Source organism: Botryllus schlosseri, chromosome 2 (genome assembly GCF_051294905.1).
Source record: "Botryllus schlosseri isolate E-star chromosome 2, Bs_hap1, whole genome shotgun sequence".
Taxonomy (NCBI): Eukaryota; Metazoa; Chordata; class Ascidiacea; order Stolidobranchia; family Styelidae; genus Botryllus; species Botryllus schlosseri.
The window spans coordinates 748,936-768,034 of NC_137237.1; the positions used below are offsets into that span (position 1 = coordinate 748,936).

Genomic DNA, 19,099 nt, shown 5'->3' on the forward strand with positions numbered 1-19,099 from the left:
TGCAATTGTTTAGTTCAAGCCAGCGGAACCAGGCTTGTTCAAGACACGATAAATCAGGCTATAGCGACGATTGCCGCGCGCACGGGAATGAATAATCAAATTTCGAGACCATCTCAGCGGAAGATCATCACGGACTCTTCTCGCAAACTGACAACATGCTTCTCGCAAATCGCCCGCTTGGAACATTGATTATACAATTATTGAATTGCAGCCGAATAATAGAGTTAGAATGGTCATTTCAAAATGACGTGGTTTCGCGTTTCAAATAGCGGGGTCCCGAAACTCCCGTGACCACGCGCCTGGCACAAGCGCGTATCGAAATCGAAGACGTCGTTAACGAGGTGGCATCGATTCGCCTGATTACTTACCAATTATAGGTCACATATCGATTGGGTGTATGAGCATTTTGTAAATATGGTGTGGAACGTTGAGCATAACAACATGTCACATATTTGTTTCATTTGACCGTTTATGATTCACAATGGGCAGTCAACAACGGGGGCCTATGAAGTAGGCTACTAAGTGTAAAACGCCAAATCAGAAGTTCACCGACAGTGCAAACATCTACGATACAAACGAAATGCAGGTTTTCCTCCAACGACACTTTCAATATATTGAAAAATGATGACGAATCCTCCTCAAACAGGACACATGGTAACCCTACTAAACAATCACTCACAAATGTTGTAAGTGTTACTCAAGTCAGGAAATTCATGATAAGAGTCCATTGGCAAATGAAATATTTATTTCAAGCTTCAACAAAGAACAAATGCATCAATTTGCGCTGTGACCGCAACAAGCATCCCATTGGAAAGAAATTGACTTATCTGTGAGAGAAGTGCAAGTATAACGAATCGTATGGTGGAATGTTAGGAAACTGTAGACTGTTGTAATGCATGGCTTCAAATTAGGGTTCTGCTATTGATACAGTGCAATAGAGGACCATCGTTATTATCCGCAAGGGTATGACCAATGACCATCATAAAACAGGGTTCCCCGTGAAGTTTTGGAAATCTATGGAGTTATATATTTGGTTTAGGGTCAGGTTGGGGTATCGTAAAATTAGGGTAGGAGTTACGGATAGATTGGAGTTGGTCAGTCAGTTTGGGGAATCAGAATGATTGGGGTTGGTTCATCAAGAAATTCGGGTTAGGTTTGGAGTCTGGTAGGATTAAGGGTACGGGTGATGAATGCTCCTACATTGGCTTAACCCAAAACCGAATATAAACGCCACGAATTATGACATGTTCATGAGGAATTCTGATTGGCAACGATCGTATTGTTGTGGTGTGGGTTAGACTAGTTCCAAGATTCTACCAACCATGAATTGAACAAAGACTTCTCACAGTTCACTTCGTACAGTGTGACTGCAAAAAATATGACTGGATTGGATTAGAAAAGTAACTCATCGGCAGCAACCGGACATACATTATTGCACTGAGCTGGGCGAGATGTTGAACATTTTCGGGTCAAATTCTTGTCCTTTGAACGGCGAGCCTTCCGCGTCCCATCCTTGTTTGAGCATCTCGTGAACTTTGAGCTCGTGACTCTGCGGAAGACCAAGACGTTTCTGCTTTTCATCAAACTGAAGCTTGTTGATAACCGCTAGTTCATCAGGAGCCATATCTGCCATCGATCTTTCAGGCTGGATCTTCTTCAAATCAATTTCGTCTTCGTTGGTGAGCAATGCTTTGAACCAGAAGTTCACATTTTTGCTGATAGATATCGTTATACACTTTCCTTTCTCCAAAGACCATGTGGTTTCAGTCCATCTTACTTCATGAGTAAGCTCTCCATCGATAACAACATCCGTTTCCCCGCTTGCATTTACAATGCTGACGTAAATCGATTTTTTTCCGACATCCACCTTCACTTGGTCAGTTTTTACAATGGTTTTATCAACTGGAATCACAATATCAAGATCTTCATAGTTTTGGGACCATGAATATTTCTCCCTGACTGCTCCATTGTAGCTTTCAGGATTGCTCTGAAATGCTTCTTGCGTTTTAGGCATCTCGTTTGTTGATGGTTCAGCAGAGGTCGAGGCGGATGTTTGTGGTTTGGGATCGTTATCAGAAGACTCAGCTGGCGCCTTCTCTGCATTGGACTCGGTTGGGGCCGTCTCTGCATTATCTGGTGCTTTAGCTTCGTTTTCTTTCTTACGTTCCAAAGCAGCGCGTACCATTCTTTCAGTCACTCCTTTGTACTTGATGAAATGAGATTTGATCATGTTTTCCGCCACCCCTTCGGGAAACCCATATCTCGGATCTTCCTCAGTCTTGACGTGGTAGAAGTCCGTTTTGCGGAAAAGAAAGCCAAACACGACATCTAGAAACTTTGTCACCTCTCCCTCGTGTTGCAGTATGCCCAGCAAGGCGGAATCGTACTTTTGGAAGTCAGTCGGAGAAGCCATACTCGCGCCTGGGCAAGAAACCCTTCGCCACACTCACAGCAAACAGTCGCAAACACTTCTGCTTCTGGTTCTGGAAAATTCAATGTGATCAGCAATCCGGGTGTGTCTATTTTGTCAATGTCGCCAATGTCGATAGTGTCGCCAATATCAAAAATGTCGAATTTACCAGGAAATATTTCATTTATTATACCCAAGTACCATCAATGTCGGTAACTACCTCGACTCTACCAGGAAATATGTCATTATAATTAGGCTTACCATTTGTCCCGTTTTAAGCGGGATAGTCCCGCTTTTAACGTCTTGTCTCGGCGTCCCGACCAGTCAGCCAAACGTCCCGCTTTTTAAGGCCGTAAGGTACTGCTGAACTAACAAAATTTTCCAATTTTTTTTTATTGCAGAATCCTAAAGTATGAAACTAGTTCTTTTCAAAAATGTATTGCTTTTGTCTGATTTCGAATCAGAAGTATGTTAAACATGGGCATAAATGTTCACTTCCTGTTCAGTCATCTTGATATATTTTCCGATCATCATGTTGATTAGCAAGGGGAGAGGTTCTAACAATACATCAGAACAACAATAGAAAGACACCAGGGCATATGAGATGAACCATTGATCATATTATGTCAGACCGTTGCCGGAACCTTTTGAGAAACTGCACTATATAGCATACAGGCGAAAATCGTACAAAAAACAATTTCGATTAAAAATATATCAGTAATATTGTATTCCAACTGAATATTTCAAATTTACAATAGGTGGTCGACGTCAAACTGATTGATTTAATGCCACGTTATTTGAGTTTTTAGGTAAATACTTTTATACATGACTGGAGTTTATTCATGTATAAGATATCCGTGAAAGTCTGTAACTATGATAAATCTAATACCCCAAAATACAGGGCTCTTGCTGTATTTTGATTTAATATAGTCTTCTGTGTGTAAATATAACAAGTATATTGAATTTCTAAACTTTATAGTACCACTAAGCCGATTTTATATCTAGTCATTACCGCGAAAATGGGAGATTTTGGTCAAAACAGCCACATGGGTTATCTCCACAACAAGAGCCAATTTGAAAAAACTAAGGTCATATTCGGGATCAGTGCCATTCAGAACCCCCAAAACCACTCTTACTTTGTCTGCCTAAAAATATGTGTTGACCAGCAGTGTTATTGATTATTATTGCTATTGATATTCGCACGAGAACGCAATTTACTCCATGTCATTGCATGCATGCATGATACTGCATTAAAACAGTGACGTGATGTTTAATACCAGTACTGCGCTCGTTAATATCAAGCCATACGGTCCAATTTAATGTTGAAATGCTGCGATTTGTTCAGATGTAACTGCAGAAATGAGCGCATGTCGCGACCTTCTATCAGCACAAAATCCACTTTTTATCAAATATACCGACGAATGGCTTCAAATTCAATATTCGTGCGCTCTTTACCAGTCCGTCCGTCCTCGATCAAGTTCAGTGTAATATAGAAGTATCCCCTTCAAACGAATCAAATAAACTCGAAATCAGTGTCGCTGACAATCGGGTGGTGCATCGATGTTTTAGAACTTAATTCAACGTCGTGTACTGGACCAGTAGGCTACATTGTGACATTGCGCGATAATTCAAGAATACGAGTGTGTATCAAGCAGACAAGAATGAATAGGCCTACACAAAATTGACGATTAGAAATTGGAAAGCACGCATCCAATCACTAATTGCCCTCTGATATTCCACGCCAGGGCAGGGTTCGGACACCGCATTGACTAGCTCGCATCGCAACAATTATAGGCTATGTGGACTATAATAGCGATCTGTGCTGCTTCGACGCATTTCCCTGTTTACGTTAGCAAATCGTGGAGTAAACTATCGTGCGCTTGAATGAATTTCAATTCATAGGCAAAAACGATAACACACTATCCAATTTGGCGCTACGATTAAAAAACTATCTATCAACGAAGAACGTGCATTTGCTTGTCCAATTCCGAAAGGAAACACAGTGTATCTCGGCGTGCGGCATGCGCGCCTAGCATGTGCAGTTTGTGCACTGTGCACTGTGCACAGTGTGCAGCAATGTCATGCTGGTTACATCCTATGGCGTCGCTTATATATTCGTCTCATTACTAATTAGGTATATTGCTCATCTCACATAAGCATCAATCCCGTTTTGTGACATGCATGGTTTTCATTATTTTTCGAACCACACCATTGGCCATAGAGGTTTTGTGCTGATTACGAATTTGCGGGTATAGGCCACCTTTAATACAGAAATTACAGAGTAAGCGCGGTACCAGCCTACCCAGGTTTGGCACCTATATATGAACTGAACATGATTGAACTTCAAGTTTCAAGTTTATTCATAAAATTTCATCACTGCAAAACATCACAAGACGCTGCAATACAATGAATGATAGGATGATGCCGAAACGACTAGGAGTAGTCTTAAGATCAGACACCCACATGGCATAGGCGATGCAAAGAGGAGGCAGCATATAGCCATACACTCGGAATGAAAGTAAAAGAATAGAATATAAAGTGGCAAGCGATAAAATCAGGTGGCAAGTGACGGAAGGCGAGATCGATATGTCACGTCGTGGTCCGGCTGACTAGAATTCATTCACCGAAAATTGCTTGTATTTTGACTTGAATGTGGACACTGGACATGCTCGACAACTGTCGGATAGCCGGCGAGATACTGTTCCACACTTCAGGTCCGGTATATTTGATAGAGCGATGATCTTTTTTGTCAACCATGATAGTTGGATGATGTGGACGCGCGTGCGTGTCGTACTTATGCACTTTTGATACCGAGTAAAGAAGTCATTGAAGTTTTCGTGGCAGTGGAACTGAGCAATTTACAAGTTACTGGCCAGATAGAAAATGTGGTGCTAACGAGGCAACAGTTCTTAATCTTTCGGACGAATATCGTAAAATTATGTGAATTCAGCCATTAGTAAAAGCATAGCATCTTATGAAATACATCGGAGCTGGAGCTACTGTTCAAACAACTGGCTCCAGCTCCACTTGAATTTCATGTAGAGCTCCGGCTCAAAGCCCCGCCTCAAATGTCGTATCGCTCATTGCTATCTAATACCGAATACTGTCCATACGTATTTTCTGTACCACCACTCCACATAAAGCCTGTGCAAACCTTAAAATTTGCGATTCAAACATTCACAATATCATAGACTCAACTTCAAAATTAGGTCGCCGAAGCGAGATGCATTTTGACCCATCTGCCACGATACGATGTCATTGAAAATAATCAAGGTAAAACAGCAGTCTTGCGAATGATATTATTAATCTTTGCCCTGAAATACCGTAGTCAGCAGTTGATTGCGGCAGTGATTGTGACCTGCTGTACCACGAAATAATACCGGATCCTAGATCTGACGGTACAGATTCCACCAGCTGTCTGTGAATGTCGGCAATCGTGTTATTACGGTACTATTCGGTTACTGCAAGACATGAGAAGCTTGATGTCTTGACTGATTGAAGCAAATTGACATATAGCGTATTGAGGCAGAGAAGAATTCCGAGAATATTACTGTATTCATATATTACAAAAATCTGAAAAATTACAAATTGCACACAGTCGAGAGACCTAAAGAAGACTATTTTTTCAGCTTTGGAAGAACGCCCATATATCTGCATAGTACCGTCAACATAACTTCGTCAGCTCCTCCGCCGATAGAGCCCAGTCTGGCGTCTCTGAAATGAAAAAATAGGCGAGTGAGGTAAGATCAGAGTCGCTATGACTCGAGGTTGTCAGTAACGAAGTACTGCTATTCTCGAAGTACCGTACTCAATTAGCTTTTTGCCTCCGAGCACGACTTATTCAAAGTGATTATGATTTTTAGACTAATTCATCACAGTTTTCCGCATTTCTGGCAAAAGAAGGCGCCTTCCAAAACAAGCACTTCCACTTGTACTTGCGCATAAATTTATGTTTTTTTCTATTTGGGTGCCAACCATAACTACTTTGACCGCCTCTGTTTTTGGTGACTCCATTGACTCGAGTCATTTTTATAAAAACGGAAAACTCTAGTCGTTATACATGACTCGAGACTCGGAATGCCAAGACAGGCATGTCATGCGACTTTGAAGAATAGTAAAGTTACAACATGATTGGTATTTCGTATATTAGTACTGGTACTTGAAAAATAGGGCAAGAAACTGCTTAGAGTGAACAGAATTAGTATATTATGTACAAGAGGGATTCGATTCACCCAAGCAAAGTTGTAAAAAATCAGCTGAACATGACTTGTACTCGGACTCATGTCTTAACACTATGACTCGGACTTGACTCGGTGGTTAATTGAAAATGCCTCGAGTCAAAACTATAAAAGTAAGATTGATTTGTAACTTAATTACAATGCTGATTAGGATATTTGAACTAAACCTAATTGCAACCTACCTGTAACATCTCGTGACGACAGAGTCCATGCAGTAACCCATTCCGCCCCAGAACTGCAAACAGCTGTCGGTCAATTCCCGGCTTATCCGACCGGTTTTTAACTTGAGCATCGAAACGAGAGGTGTGACGTCGTTCCCTTTCATGTACAGAGCTGAAAATAGATGGCAGTCAAGCCTATATTTCAGTACCTGATCAGTCTCCTATGAAATTTATGTCTTGTATCGACCGGCATCAGTCTATTTATGAAACACGGCTATCTGTCCCATAGCATTGCCCCAAAAGTGCAATGAAATAGGTATGGTCGAAAATTTTAGCAAATTATAATTATTGTAATGTAGAACTGGCATTGTTTTCCTTTGTGTTCGCATAAAAGGTACATATTTGAACTTTACACATCAACCATATTCTTACGATGTCAGATCGAATCGAGTATCCCACAAAAGCTTTAATGAGTCTCAGACACAGGCAGGCATCTGCAGGGCAACCAGTCGACAAAACTGCTCAATTGAGTCTCCCTGACAATGTTTCATTTACTCACCTGCTGTTCTGTAGAGCATCGATCTCAAGGCTTCCACTTCCGTCTGCATCTCGGCCAACCTGAAAATATCAACGTTCACCGTCTCCATGAAAAAATAATGAAGCACATTTACCGTAATTACATACAAAACACCGGAGGTGGTGAAGTAGTCAGATTTTTAAAACATGTAAAATCTACTTGAAGTGGAAAAAAGTATGAAAAGTACTTGTGTAGTTTTAAAAGGTAGATTTGGTGGACGAGTAGTATACTTTTAGAAGTTGATAAATGAATATGTTCTTGGGGGTCTACAGAACTTCAATATACATTTGAATAATAAATTCATATTGAAATGAACCCGAACATTTTCGGCTGACACAAGTACATTGTATATCAATCGTATACGATAATCCCTAACGAGTCTCAGCTGAAAGTATTCCGGTATATTTCAATATCAATATCAATGGTACACTGAAGTTGTGCACCAGTAAGAGTATCGTAGGTGGGTTGAGTAGAAATTTTTCGTTACTGACCCCCTCTGTGAAACACGTCACATTTAGCCCGTGAATTACCGAGTGCCGTCCCAAAATACCAACAGGATTTCACGCCAATAATGGAAGGTTGCGTACTTGAAATGCACGACTTGGTTGTCCAGAACCGAGCCTGCAAAGATCTTTCTGTTCCGAGTGTAGTCGATCGTGGAATCGATGGCGAGCTGCATCAGATTCAAAGCTGCGGAAAAAAAGTCGGAATTCAGATATTCCCAATTACATTAGAATTACTAAATACGGAAAAACTTGAAAATTCCAAATTAGAAGGAAATACAACAAAAATCGAGTTCATTTCTTATCAAATCAGAGTTCATCCTCATAATCAGGAGAATTGCAAACGTCTGTGCATCAAGCTTGGATCGTTTCGCGCGATACAGTGCAGCATTTTCAAGAAAACCAGAAATAGACTAGAAATTCGATCATAATTAGATTACGGGCATTTCGCTCTAATTACTCTAATCAGAGAACTACAATCATCTATTATCCCCAAGAAATAACTAAAGCTTTACGGAACCTATGCACGCCGTCACGATCCTTTCCTCTTGAAACTGGATCATTTGATACCGGAATCCTGCCCCTTCCTCCCCGATGATGTAGGAACGCGGGACCCGGACGTCTTCAAACACAACCTGGCAAAGAATTTATTTATATATTCAATGTATGTTGAATTTACAATTGAATCGTATATTCATATTGAAATAAGCCCGACGAATATATTCGACTGACACTCGCCAGGGGTAATCGTCAGCAACCAGTAGAGAATTTAAAATAACATTCAATACCAACAATCGTATCACCAATTATATATATTCAATTATAACGGATATAAATAACACATGTTTCACTGAGCTATGAGCTCGGTAACTTCACGCTACCCACCTGCAGAGGGGGTCAGTAACAGTAACGATGTACTTCTACTTTTTTGGAGTACCAAAGTTGTTTTTACTTTTCCTACTTGATCCTAATCAAGTAGAATGTTTATTGACATTGACGCTACAGAAGCAGCCGCTTGACAGCCTACGCTCACCCGACATGAGTTTGAACTGAGCATTCCGAGTTTGTTGACTTTTTCGACCACAGATATTCCAGGGCTATCCATCGGCACGCAGATCAAAGACTTGTTGGTGTGCGGACCGGTATCGTTCGTACACGCCAGCAGGCACATCCAATCTGCCTGAAAATGTACGCAGGTTTTACGATGAAATCGTATGCCCAGTCTCTAAACAGTAAATATTACGGTTGTTCGAAAGTAAGTTTTCGTCATATTCTATTGGTCAGTTGATGATATTGCTTGGTTACATAAAAAAATACTGCACATCAAATTTGGCTGAATTCCAACCTGTAAAAGTGTAGCTATGAATAAGAGTGGAAAATTTTAGACTTTTTTTACACAAAAATCACATTTTATAAGTATTATATTGGCTACCCTGTGAAATTGTAACGTTGTATAACAAACGATGGATAAGAAATTTGGCTTAATTACGGTAGAAAATTTGGAATTTAAAACCGTAATTCAAAATTTGCTGCCATGGGTCGGAATTGAATCAAATTTCGTGCGCATCGTTTTTTCATACAACGTAACAGTTTCACGGCGTTTTTTTTCCAAAGAAACAAAAAGGCCAGTGGAAGTGCGGCAAATTCGATGCGAATCGCTTTTTCCCTCAACTAGCCCGTAAAATTCGAAAAAAAGTTATTTTTGAACAGCCCTAGTGAACATACGTGATCGCTGTTTGTGATCCACATTTTCTCTCCGTTGATGACCAGGTCGTCTCCGTCAGCTATGGCTTTGGTTCTGACGCCTGAAATGCACTGTTGGGCAACTAGAAAATCGTCAGCTTTTCCAAATGAGATTCGAATTATAACGAGAGCTACAGTTTTTTTTAATCAACTTAGACTAGAATTAGTGAATTTGCAAAAATTTGGAGATTTAGTGCAATTCATATCAAATCAGAGTTCATACTCATTAAGCACGAGAATGGCAAATGTCTGTACAGCAATCATGGTTCGTTTCGATGAAGTTCTCCTGTTGCATTTTCAGGAAAAGCAGTGAAATTAGATTGGAATTAAAATGAAAGCACAGACAGAAACATTTCACGGATTAGATTAGAATTAGATTACCGGAAAAAGCACTTTCTGTATTTCGAAATCCAAACCTAAAAAGTGACAAGTTTTGTCTGAAGCGGAAGTAGTAAAGATTCCACGCAGACAAAAGCTACCCGATTGCTTCAAAAATTACAGGCACTTCGTTACTGACCACTCCCTAGCTGTAGCCACCAAACAGACCAGCAGACAGACAAAACTGACTTGCAACGTCGGATCCAGAGCCGGTCTCGCTCACTCCAAGACAAGAAACGAATTCGCCAGCAATCGAAGGCGCCAGAAATCTCTCCTTTAGCCCGTGACTGCCAAACCTGAAAGTTTGGTTTCACTTTTTGTTACTATGACTCGAAGACAAAATTGTTGCCCGCATATCAGTGTGTACGTCACCAGATTGGATATCGGCTGAGCCATATCAGATCCGGAGCGACGTTATTGATGAGCATGGCGCCTGTTGTAATGACTCGACTCAAATCGGACTAGAGTCGCAATTTTGCGTTGACTCGAGTCAGTTCTTTGACTCGGTTCGAGTTAATTTGTGTATTGACGCAACTTGTACTTGAGTCATTGCGCATGACATGACTCGACACATTCTATAATTATGACTCACTCAAGTCTGGTATAATATATCTGTTTCAATAAACATGTCAAGAGTTTGAGGCCTTTGAGGCCCTTGAGTTTGAGGCCTTCGATATCACCAAATAGTTTCACAGAATTGAGCTGAACCTGCCTTGAACTCGATACTGAAACATAAACACTCGGCTTTGACTCGGTGGTGAATTGAAAATGACTCAACTAGACTCAAGTCAAGACTATAAGGTGAGATGGACTAGTGTCGCGGAACCATGTGCCTTGGTAACAACCCTGGTTGCAACCAGACATGGGGTAATCGCGATTAGTAATCGTAATCGATTACGACGATTACAGCATTTTCGAGTAATCGTAATCGATTACATTCGGAAAAAATCCAAAGTAATCGTAATCGACTACTTCGCATATCTAATCGATTTCCTTGTGAAAGAGCGATTACTTTTTATTTGTACAATGAATATGACATAACCGAACATTTGTGAATAAGGAAGAGATATTATACCAGGTTATTGATAGCGCAAACGGTCGATTTTCAAACGCCACTGCTCATTATTACGTCAGAAGTATTAGCTTTGCTCGTCCTTGCGTAAGAAGTATCCACACGTAGTAAATATATATTCGATGTACATTGTTGTGTGATTGTAAGAACAGTGCAAGTCATGCTGTATATCAGGTAATCAATACACTCCAGACACCACTACCTCGCAGCAAGATAATAATCACCATACTCTGCCTAGTTTCAAATAGTGACTTATGTATTGATGTTTGGTTATGCTTAGTTAAACGTAGTTTGACCGTTGCTGCTTGGCGAGCAGTAGGCCTATCTATGTAGTATACGTATGTATTGTACGTACACCGGACAAAGATTTGAAATTTTGTACTCGTCAAATAAAACATTACGATGGTTAAAATCAACAGCTGCTGATATATATCATAACCGAGCCGTTCTTTGCCGTTTCTCGTAACAGCAGCTTGCAGTATCTGTATTAAGTGGAAGGTAGAATTTTAAGTTCACTTTATTTTATTCTCATATGACTCTACTTGGAACGGGCCCCAAGCGTTATTTCACAAGTCTTCCCTCGACATTTATACCTGTCGCCATAACCATCCGCTTATACACCATGGTAGCGTGGGTTGTAGGTACAATCAGGACCAAAACAGCAATTCGTCCCGCACTCCAAACGATGGTATTGGTAGGGTTGTAACCAAGTCACGATGTTCCGAGTCAAAACCAATCTCACTTTTATAGTTTTGACTCGAGTCAAGTCGAGTCATTTTCAATTGACCCCCGGGTCAAGTCAGAGTCCAAGTCAGCTAGTATAGGGCCAAGTCCGAGTCATAGTGTTTGACTCGAGTACGAGTCCAAGTCGTTATGTTCACAGATCAGTTTTCAGATCAATTCGGTTCAACCCACTCTTTTCAACTCTGCTCGAATTATATAGAATGGCTCGTATTCATAATATAGTGATTTTCATCAGTTTTCACAGTTTCCGGCCCTATTTCCAAGTATCAGGACTGATAGACGAAATACAAATAATGTGGTAACTTTACCATTCTTCGAAGTTACATGGAATGTCTGTCTTGGCCGTTCTGGTCTCAAGTCATATGACTTGGTTCGAGTCATGCAAAATGACTGGAGTACAAGTTGAGTCAATACAAAATTGACTCGAGTCGAGTCAATTTACGCATTTGAAAAAATGCCTCGAGTCAAGTCTAGTCACCAAAAAATCGCGACTCGAGTCGAGTCATGACTCGAGTCATTACAACCCTGGGTATTGGTGCCCCACAGGGTGGTCAGTTTTCAAGTTGATGACTGAATTTCGTCAATAATATTGGTAATTGCATTATATTGCTATTCATTCAGATTTACCGGTAGAGCTGGGGGGCACGTAATTCATAATTATAGCATCTGGTATGTTGCTATAATTAATTTATTGTATGTTGTTAATTCGTGACCTCTCGTCTTTTATATAATCAAAAGATACTGTAGTCGCCCAAACGTAGCAGACTAAAAGATAAACTTTCGTGAGACGCACACACAAATTGTCATGTCTTCATTCCTCTGTGAGTTCCCAGGGTGACATTTGTATTGTTGGGGCTCAGATTGGAAGGACCGGACTATTCGTCATGCCCACAGAGCGCGGCTACTGACAATGGACATGGACACATACCCAAAGTTTTGGCCAAGGTCATTCTTTGGTAGCACACTTTGTGGAGTTGCATGTTGGCCGAAATTGCATACGTCTTTTGGTGTGTCGTGGCAATGATCGCCACCGAAATGCGTATTCCTATAAATTGGGGAGTTTGGCAGTTACAGACCTGGCAAGAATGCAAATCGTTGGGAGCGACGAATAGTCCTGTACAGAGTTGGGCAATGAGTGCATTATGACGTAACAAGCAAATAATGTATGATTTATAAGGAAAGTTGTTATCCAATTAGACCTTTTCATCGCAAGCCTTATATTGTTTTCCAATATCTGTTCTGAAATTAGTTCTAAGAATCAAAACAAATGTAATCGTGATTACTTTTGAAATGTAATCGTAATCGACTACTTCCTGATTTTGCTGTAATCGTAATCATAATCGTGGGATTCACAAGTAATCGTAATCGATTACATTCGTGGAGTAATTACCCCATGTCTGGTTGCAACCACTATCCAGCCAGTGCGAAGGTAAACGGTTGAAGTTTTCATATAACCAATATAACACTTGAACCTTGTTCGTAAAAGCAGTGCTTCTGTTAATTTTAATTACCCAATTAATGCTCAATCATAATAAAGACAACTCAGCTTACTTTTGGTCGAATTGGCAGAAAAATTATTGGTACTACAGTAATTTGCACTGATCGTATAAAATGCACAAGAGGTATAATGAAATCACAAGGTTTTGACTCGAGTCATTTTCAATTCACCACCAAGTCAGGTCGGGATTCAAAAGTCCAAGTCCGAGTCACAGTCTCAAGAACGTTCATCTTGTAGTTCAATCAGATTCAACTCACTCTTCACAACTCTCTTTGCATGATATTGAATGCCTCGCATTCATATAATAGCAATTTTCCTCACACACCTAACCCAGTTACTGGTACAAACACAAGTACTGATAGACGAAATACCAATAATGTGGTAGCTTACTATTCTTCTCAGTTGCACTGAAATGCATGTTTTGGCCGCCCTAGTTGAGTCAATACAGAAGTTGCTAAAGTCGAGCGAGTCATTTTCCGCATTTTAGAAGATGTACCGAATGATACAGAGTCAACAAAAAAATCGCAACTCGAGTCATTACGATTACAGTTGCACCTTCAGGTTAGTTGAATCGTATTGTGCAGTACTTCGACACCAACCGATTCAACAAATACTAGTGCTACTGTGTAACACCGGGTTAACATATAGAACAGTACCATTTTCTGCATGGATCATTGTTCTACCACACTGTAACAACGAACAAAGTACTGTTTATTGTGCGATAACCTAATGATAGGAATTATGTATCCGTGTCCAAATTTAGTGGATTTAACTGTATTTACAAATTAATGTGGAACATGGAGCTTCATTTTTTCTATTTTTGATGCACACTTTTTCTGATACGTTCGGAGTCGGGAGTCGATTTTGAAGGAACAGGCTTTCTTGCTCTACTGCATAATTGGCTGTCAACTCACTTTGCCAATGCAGGTGTCGCCATGTCTGTTTGTATGGTAACCGCCATGGGCACGGCTCCACATTTCACATTTCCAAGTTCTTCAGCTATCGCAATTGCAAAACTGTAGTCCAAGCCAAGGCCTCCGTATTCTGTGACCAATATCAGAGTTACTTTGACTCGAATCGGAAAATTTGCGCAAATAAAAACGAGCAGGCATCACCTACAGGCTTGTTCACCCCGAGCAGTCCGGCGTCCCCCAACGTTTTGAATACTTCATGGATCGGAAAGTCTTTTTGTTCTTCCCAAGCGTCGACGTAAGGGTTTATATCTTTATCAATGATCTGAAAAATGGGCCTCCCATGAGTCCTCAAGGAGAATTTGTCCTCTTTTCACGAGCAGAATGAATGGTCCTCTGAAGACGCCCTAAATTCCCCATTTTTGCATTTCGAAACTTTCAACAAGACTTTTAGGCGCGATGTCGGCCATTTTCTACTTCAAGTTTGAACATGGCTTGATAACCAGGGTGGTAACCAAGTTACAAGTCAATGTCACTTTTATAGTTTTGACTCGAGTCATTTTCAACTCACCACCGAGTCAAGTCCGAGTCCAAGTCAGCAACCTGAGGGTCGAGTCCGAGTCATTGTGTTGACTGCTCAGTTTCCAGGTAAAGTCTTGTAAACCCACTTTTTATAATGCTGTTTGGTGATATTGAATGGTTCGCATTTATAATATACTAACTTTCCTCACCTTTAGCAGTTTCTGGTCGCATTTTCAAGTACCAGCACCAATAGACGAAGTACCAATACTTTACTATTCTTCGAAATTACAACGAAATGTCGGTCTTGGCTGTCTGAGTCTCGAGTCATGCCCAATGACTCGAGTCGAAGTAGAGCCAATACACAGATGACTCGAGTCGAGTCATTTCAGTATTTTGAGAAAATGACTCCAGTCAAGTCATAACCACTAGCCTATTTTACATTAAAAGAAATTTACATTACTTCTACGAACGCAACACAAACAAATACTTTAGACAGAATAATATATTGACATTGATATAAACCAAAATATTTTTGGCTGATGCTTGTCAGGGGTAATCATCAGGAACTGGCAGAAAATTGGAAAGAGTTTATATATCAACAATTGTATCACCAAATTTGACGTCACCTGCATAAAAATTCGAGTACTTTCCAATCCTCCACCCTGACGAGCGTCAGCCAAAAATATAGGTTCATTTCAATATGAATAGACTATCCAATTGTACATTGGAATTCTGTACCTCGACAGGTATATCGCTTCAATTTTCATTTAAATATACGCTAACCTTTCTCAATGTTTTCTGTATCTGAACATGGTCGTCAGTGTAAATTGGTTCGTCACTTGGACTCCACGTCCTAAAGCTGGCTGATGAGATCTTGAGCGGGTTTAGCGCAGCCGAGTAGCACAGGCGCATCACAGGTCTTGATAAAAAGAAGGCAGGTTCAGTATATTACAATGATTGACATGTTGAAATTATTATCCAGAAATGACAAATTGTCAACAACAGTGCTGGTCACGCTGATTGGAGCAGGTTACTCAAATCGGAATCGAGCATGAATTGTAAAGATGAGCCGCTCAGAGATGATTTCTTTAGAGTACTAACTGAAATCATACTCTTACTGCCACTAAAGTTTATTTATCAATGAGAATTATACTTTCGAAACTATTTTCCACTGTGGAACAGACTTATACAACTAGATAATTCTAGTCCAATTAAACTAATTCGTGATATGTTTCTTTGCTCTAATTCTGTCTAATTAGTGACATCTTTTCATGTTCTCATTTTAATGCTAATCTAGTTTCTGGTTTTCCAGATAACGGTAGAGGAGAACTGTGTAGTGCATTTAATTTCAATAATTAAATAATCAGTATTTGCGCATTCAGTAATTCTAATCCAATTTGGAAAAAACTAGCTCTAGCTGCAGTAAAAATGAAATGACTTTTCTGTGTACTCAAGAAAAACCCACAGCTTTCTCACGAAATGTTATGAAATAGGCATGGTGAAAAAATATTAAATCATCTTTAAATTAACGTAAAACTGGCATTATATTCTTTGTGGTCGCATAAGAGGTGCATATTTGAGCGTCACACATCATTCATACTGCCTTGACATCATAATCAGTGATACTGGATTCAGTATCGAATCACTCAGGTACTCGAATTCGCCCGGCCCTAGTGAAAAACAATCGGGAGACTTTCTATGGATAACCTGAAAAAGTAACTTGAGATCACCTCAAAGACTTCAGCATGGCGTCCCAAAACGGTTACAGTCCTAGGTAGCGATCTAACTGAAATAAGAAAAATGTCGAGCATAAATATAAAATGCAGATCAAATATATAGAGAAGAAATAGAAATGAGTTCTTTTCGATTCGGTTGCATTTCTCATTTGTGCTACGATGGAAATGCCGCTGATAATCCAGGAACCCACCACTGTCACTATGTAGTGGGGCCTCAAGCTAGATTGAGTTCGCCCATACTACGTTGGCAGCCTTTAGCGCAATAAAATATTCATAGTGAGATGAAGCCAAACGTGAGTATTAGGGCTCTTCAAAAATGACTTTTTTTCTCAAATCATACTGGCTACTTCTGTTAGGTTACCTAATTTAAGCCTACGCACCAAATTTGGTTCAATTCCAACCAGTAGCCGCATTGCTACAGAAGAAAGTTTCTATTTATAATATAAAAATAAATAACAAAATATTTTAAAATTTTCTGTTCACCCCATGAAAGTGTTAGGTTCTCTATAGAAACGATATTCACCAAATTTGGTTCAATTCCAAATAGCGAAAGCGGAGTTATTGCCGTTGAAAAATGTGGATTTGTATAAAATAGTTTTTACGGTGAGCACCACTATAATAAATAATTAAAGAACTGGTCACCGTAAATACTATTTTATTCATAATACAAATTTTTCGACGGCAATAACTCCGCTGCTACTGGTTGAAATTGAACCAAATTTGGTGAACATCGCTTCTATAGACAACCTAACACTTTCATGGGGTGAACAGAAAATTTTCAAATTTCTTGTTATTTATTTTTATATAATAAATAGTAGCTTTCTTCTCCTGTAGCAATGCGGCTACTGGTTGGAATTGAACCAAATTTGGTGTGTAGGCTTAAATTAGGTAACCTAACAATTTTATCATGTAGCCAGTACGATTTGAGAAAAAAAGTCATTTTTGAAGAGCCCTAGTGAGTATTAGCCGCGTGTTCAAATATGACATTTTTTCAAATTATACCCTGGCTACTTGATAAAATTGTTACATTACCTAGAAAAACGCTGCACAACATTTTGGGCTCAATTCCAACCTATAGTGGCATTGCTATAAGAGAAAAAATTTTGGATTTATTCAATAAAAATAACCACGATTTTTTTCAAATTTTTCTGGCTACCCCATGAAATTGTTAGGTTGTCTGATAAAACGATGTACAACTAATTAGTTAAGTTATTGCTGTTAAAAATTTGAGATTTCAAATCATAGCAATACCGATAATAAATAATTAAAGAATTTGCCACTGTAAATACTACTTTTTCCAATTCAAAAATTTTGTACTCCCATAACTTTGCTTGTACTGGTTGGAATTGAGCCAAATTTGTTGTGCATCGTTTTTTTAGACAACCCAACAATTTCATGGGGTAGCTAGAAAAATTTGAAAAAGTTTCAAATTCATTTTTAGGAAATATCACATTCTACGTGAGATACAACCAACTATTCCTCACTAATTCGTTTACGAATGGAGCGCGACTTGACCGATTTCTTTTTGAAAGTCGTAGAACCCCCCTCCCCATCCAGAGACGTCACAATTTTTTCGTTAAATTTACGCGGTTTGTCATCAACGGGTTGTTCTAGAGTAGTTCTGTCAACGAGTCCCTCTTTTTCAGAGTCCTCAGATTTAGCTGGCAATTGCCAGTCCACCCGTTTCTTTACTTCAATGTTTTGAACCACGTTCCAAGTTCCGTATGGATTATGCCTCGGCTTTTTTGCCGGTAATTCATCGGAGGAATCATTTTCTTTTTTCACTACAGGGGTAAAAACTGGTTTTGATTCGTAATCATCCGGTTTTTCCCACTGAGACTTCCCAGTTTCGCTGTTCCAATAATACGTGTGGCCTTCGGGAGAGACTTCTTCTGTCCAAGTTGATTTCGCAGGTGTTTCAGATGATTTAGATTGACTGCCTTCAACAATAACAGCTCCATCTGGCTTATCCCAACTCGTCTCCCCATTCTCGGTATTATAATAATAAGTCTTGCCTTCTGGAGATACTTGTTTCATCCAAGTAGCCTTTTTTGATTCCACAGGTTTTTGAGGTTCGGCCTTTTTTTTCTTCGATACAAAATCGGGAGGCTTATCCCAACGTGACTCTCCACTTTCGGAGTTCCAATAATACTCTCGACCTTCGGGAGACACTTGTTTGACCCAAGGCGAATTTTTGATAATTTTAGACTCCCGGAAGTCCTCCTTATTGTGTATTTTCACTTTTTTCTTACCCCCTTCTTGAAAATGCAGTTCGTGGATGCCTTTGCTCGGCCGAGAAGCCCCCAAGTGCGGCATTTCCGAATCGATGACTAATCCTTGCTCCGCTAAATCCTTCTGGTACGCTTTCAACGCGGCGTCTTCCATTTGACGTAGATACACGCCGGCTTGTTGCTGGTTTTTGAACTGTTCTGCGCTGCGTTTACGCAAACTAGACAAGTGTTTCTCTTTCTTGTCAATATGGCTTTTGCCGCGTTCGTGAAATTCAATGCTAGCCTTATTATCGGCTAGCCAACATTTGCATATTTCGCAAAAATAACGCGGGTTTGATTTCCAGTACGACGCCATTATGAAATGCAATATTCAGT

The 19,099-nt window shown here is 39.9% G+C and overlaps 3 protein-coding genes across 3 annotated transcripts; all 3 read right to left on the reverse strand.

The window, feature by feature from the left end:
• Positions 1–723: 723 nt before the first annotated feature.
• LOC145432847 (nudC domain-containing protein 3-like) lies at positions 724–2,491 on the reverse strand. Its single transcript, XM_080309656.1, has one exon. It carries the CDS (start codon positions 2,411–2,413, stop codon positions 1,430–1,432), a length of 984 nt encoding a protein of 327 aa, XP_080165782.1. The 5' UTR covers positions 2,414–2,491; the 3' UTR covers positions 724–1,429.
• A 3,455-nt stretch (positions 2,492–5,946) lies between these two features.
• Positions 5,947–16,808, reverse strand: LOC145432848 (putative acyl-CoA dehydrogenase 6). Its single transcript, XM_080309658.1, has 12 exons — positions 16,488–16,808; positions 15,541–15,676; positions 14,440–14,560; positions 14,239–14,368; positions 10,200–10,306; positions 9,615–9,694; positions 8,923–9,069; positions 8,410–8,524; positions 7,974–8,076; positions 7,369–7,427; positions 6,831–6,981; positions 5,947–6,124 (listed from the first exon to the last, which is right to left on the reverse strand). Exons 1-12 carry the CDS (start codon positions 16,502–16,504, stop codon positions 6,028–6,030), a joined length of 1,263 nt encoding a protein of 420 aa, XP_080165784.1. The 5' UTR covers positions 16,505–16,808; the 3' UTR covers positions 5,947–6,027.
• Positions 16,544–19,080, reverse strand: LOC145432851 (uncharacterized). Its single transcript, XM_080309663.1, has one exon. It carries the CDS (start codon positions 19,077–19,079, stop codon positions 17,967–17,969), a length of 1,113 nt encoding a protein of 370 aa, XP_080165789.1. The 5' UTR covers position 19,080; the 3' UTR covers positions 16,544–17,966.
• Between the last annotated feature and the right edge of the window lie 19 nt (positions 19,081–19,099).

Coding starts and splice junctions, on each gene's coding strand:
- LOC145432847 (XM_080309656.1), bottom strand. CDS start 2,413: ATGGCTTCTCCGACTGACTTCCAAAAGTACGATTCCGCCTTGCTGGGC.
- LOC145432848 (XM_080309658.1), bottom strand. Junction 10,307..14,238: donor GCGACACCTGCATTGGCAAA/GTGAGTTGACAG, acceptor CCAAACTTTCAG/GTTTGGCAGTCACGGGCTAA. Junction 9,070..9,614: donor GGATCACAAACAGCGATCAC/GTATGTTCACTA, acceptor GTACATTTTCAG/GCAGATTGGATGTGCCTGCT.
- LOC145432851 (XM_080309663.1), bottom strand. CDS start 19,079: ATGGCGTCGTACTGGAAATCAAACCCGCGTTATTTTTGCGAAATATGC.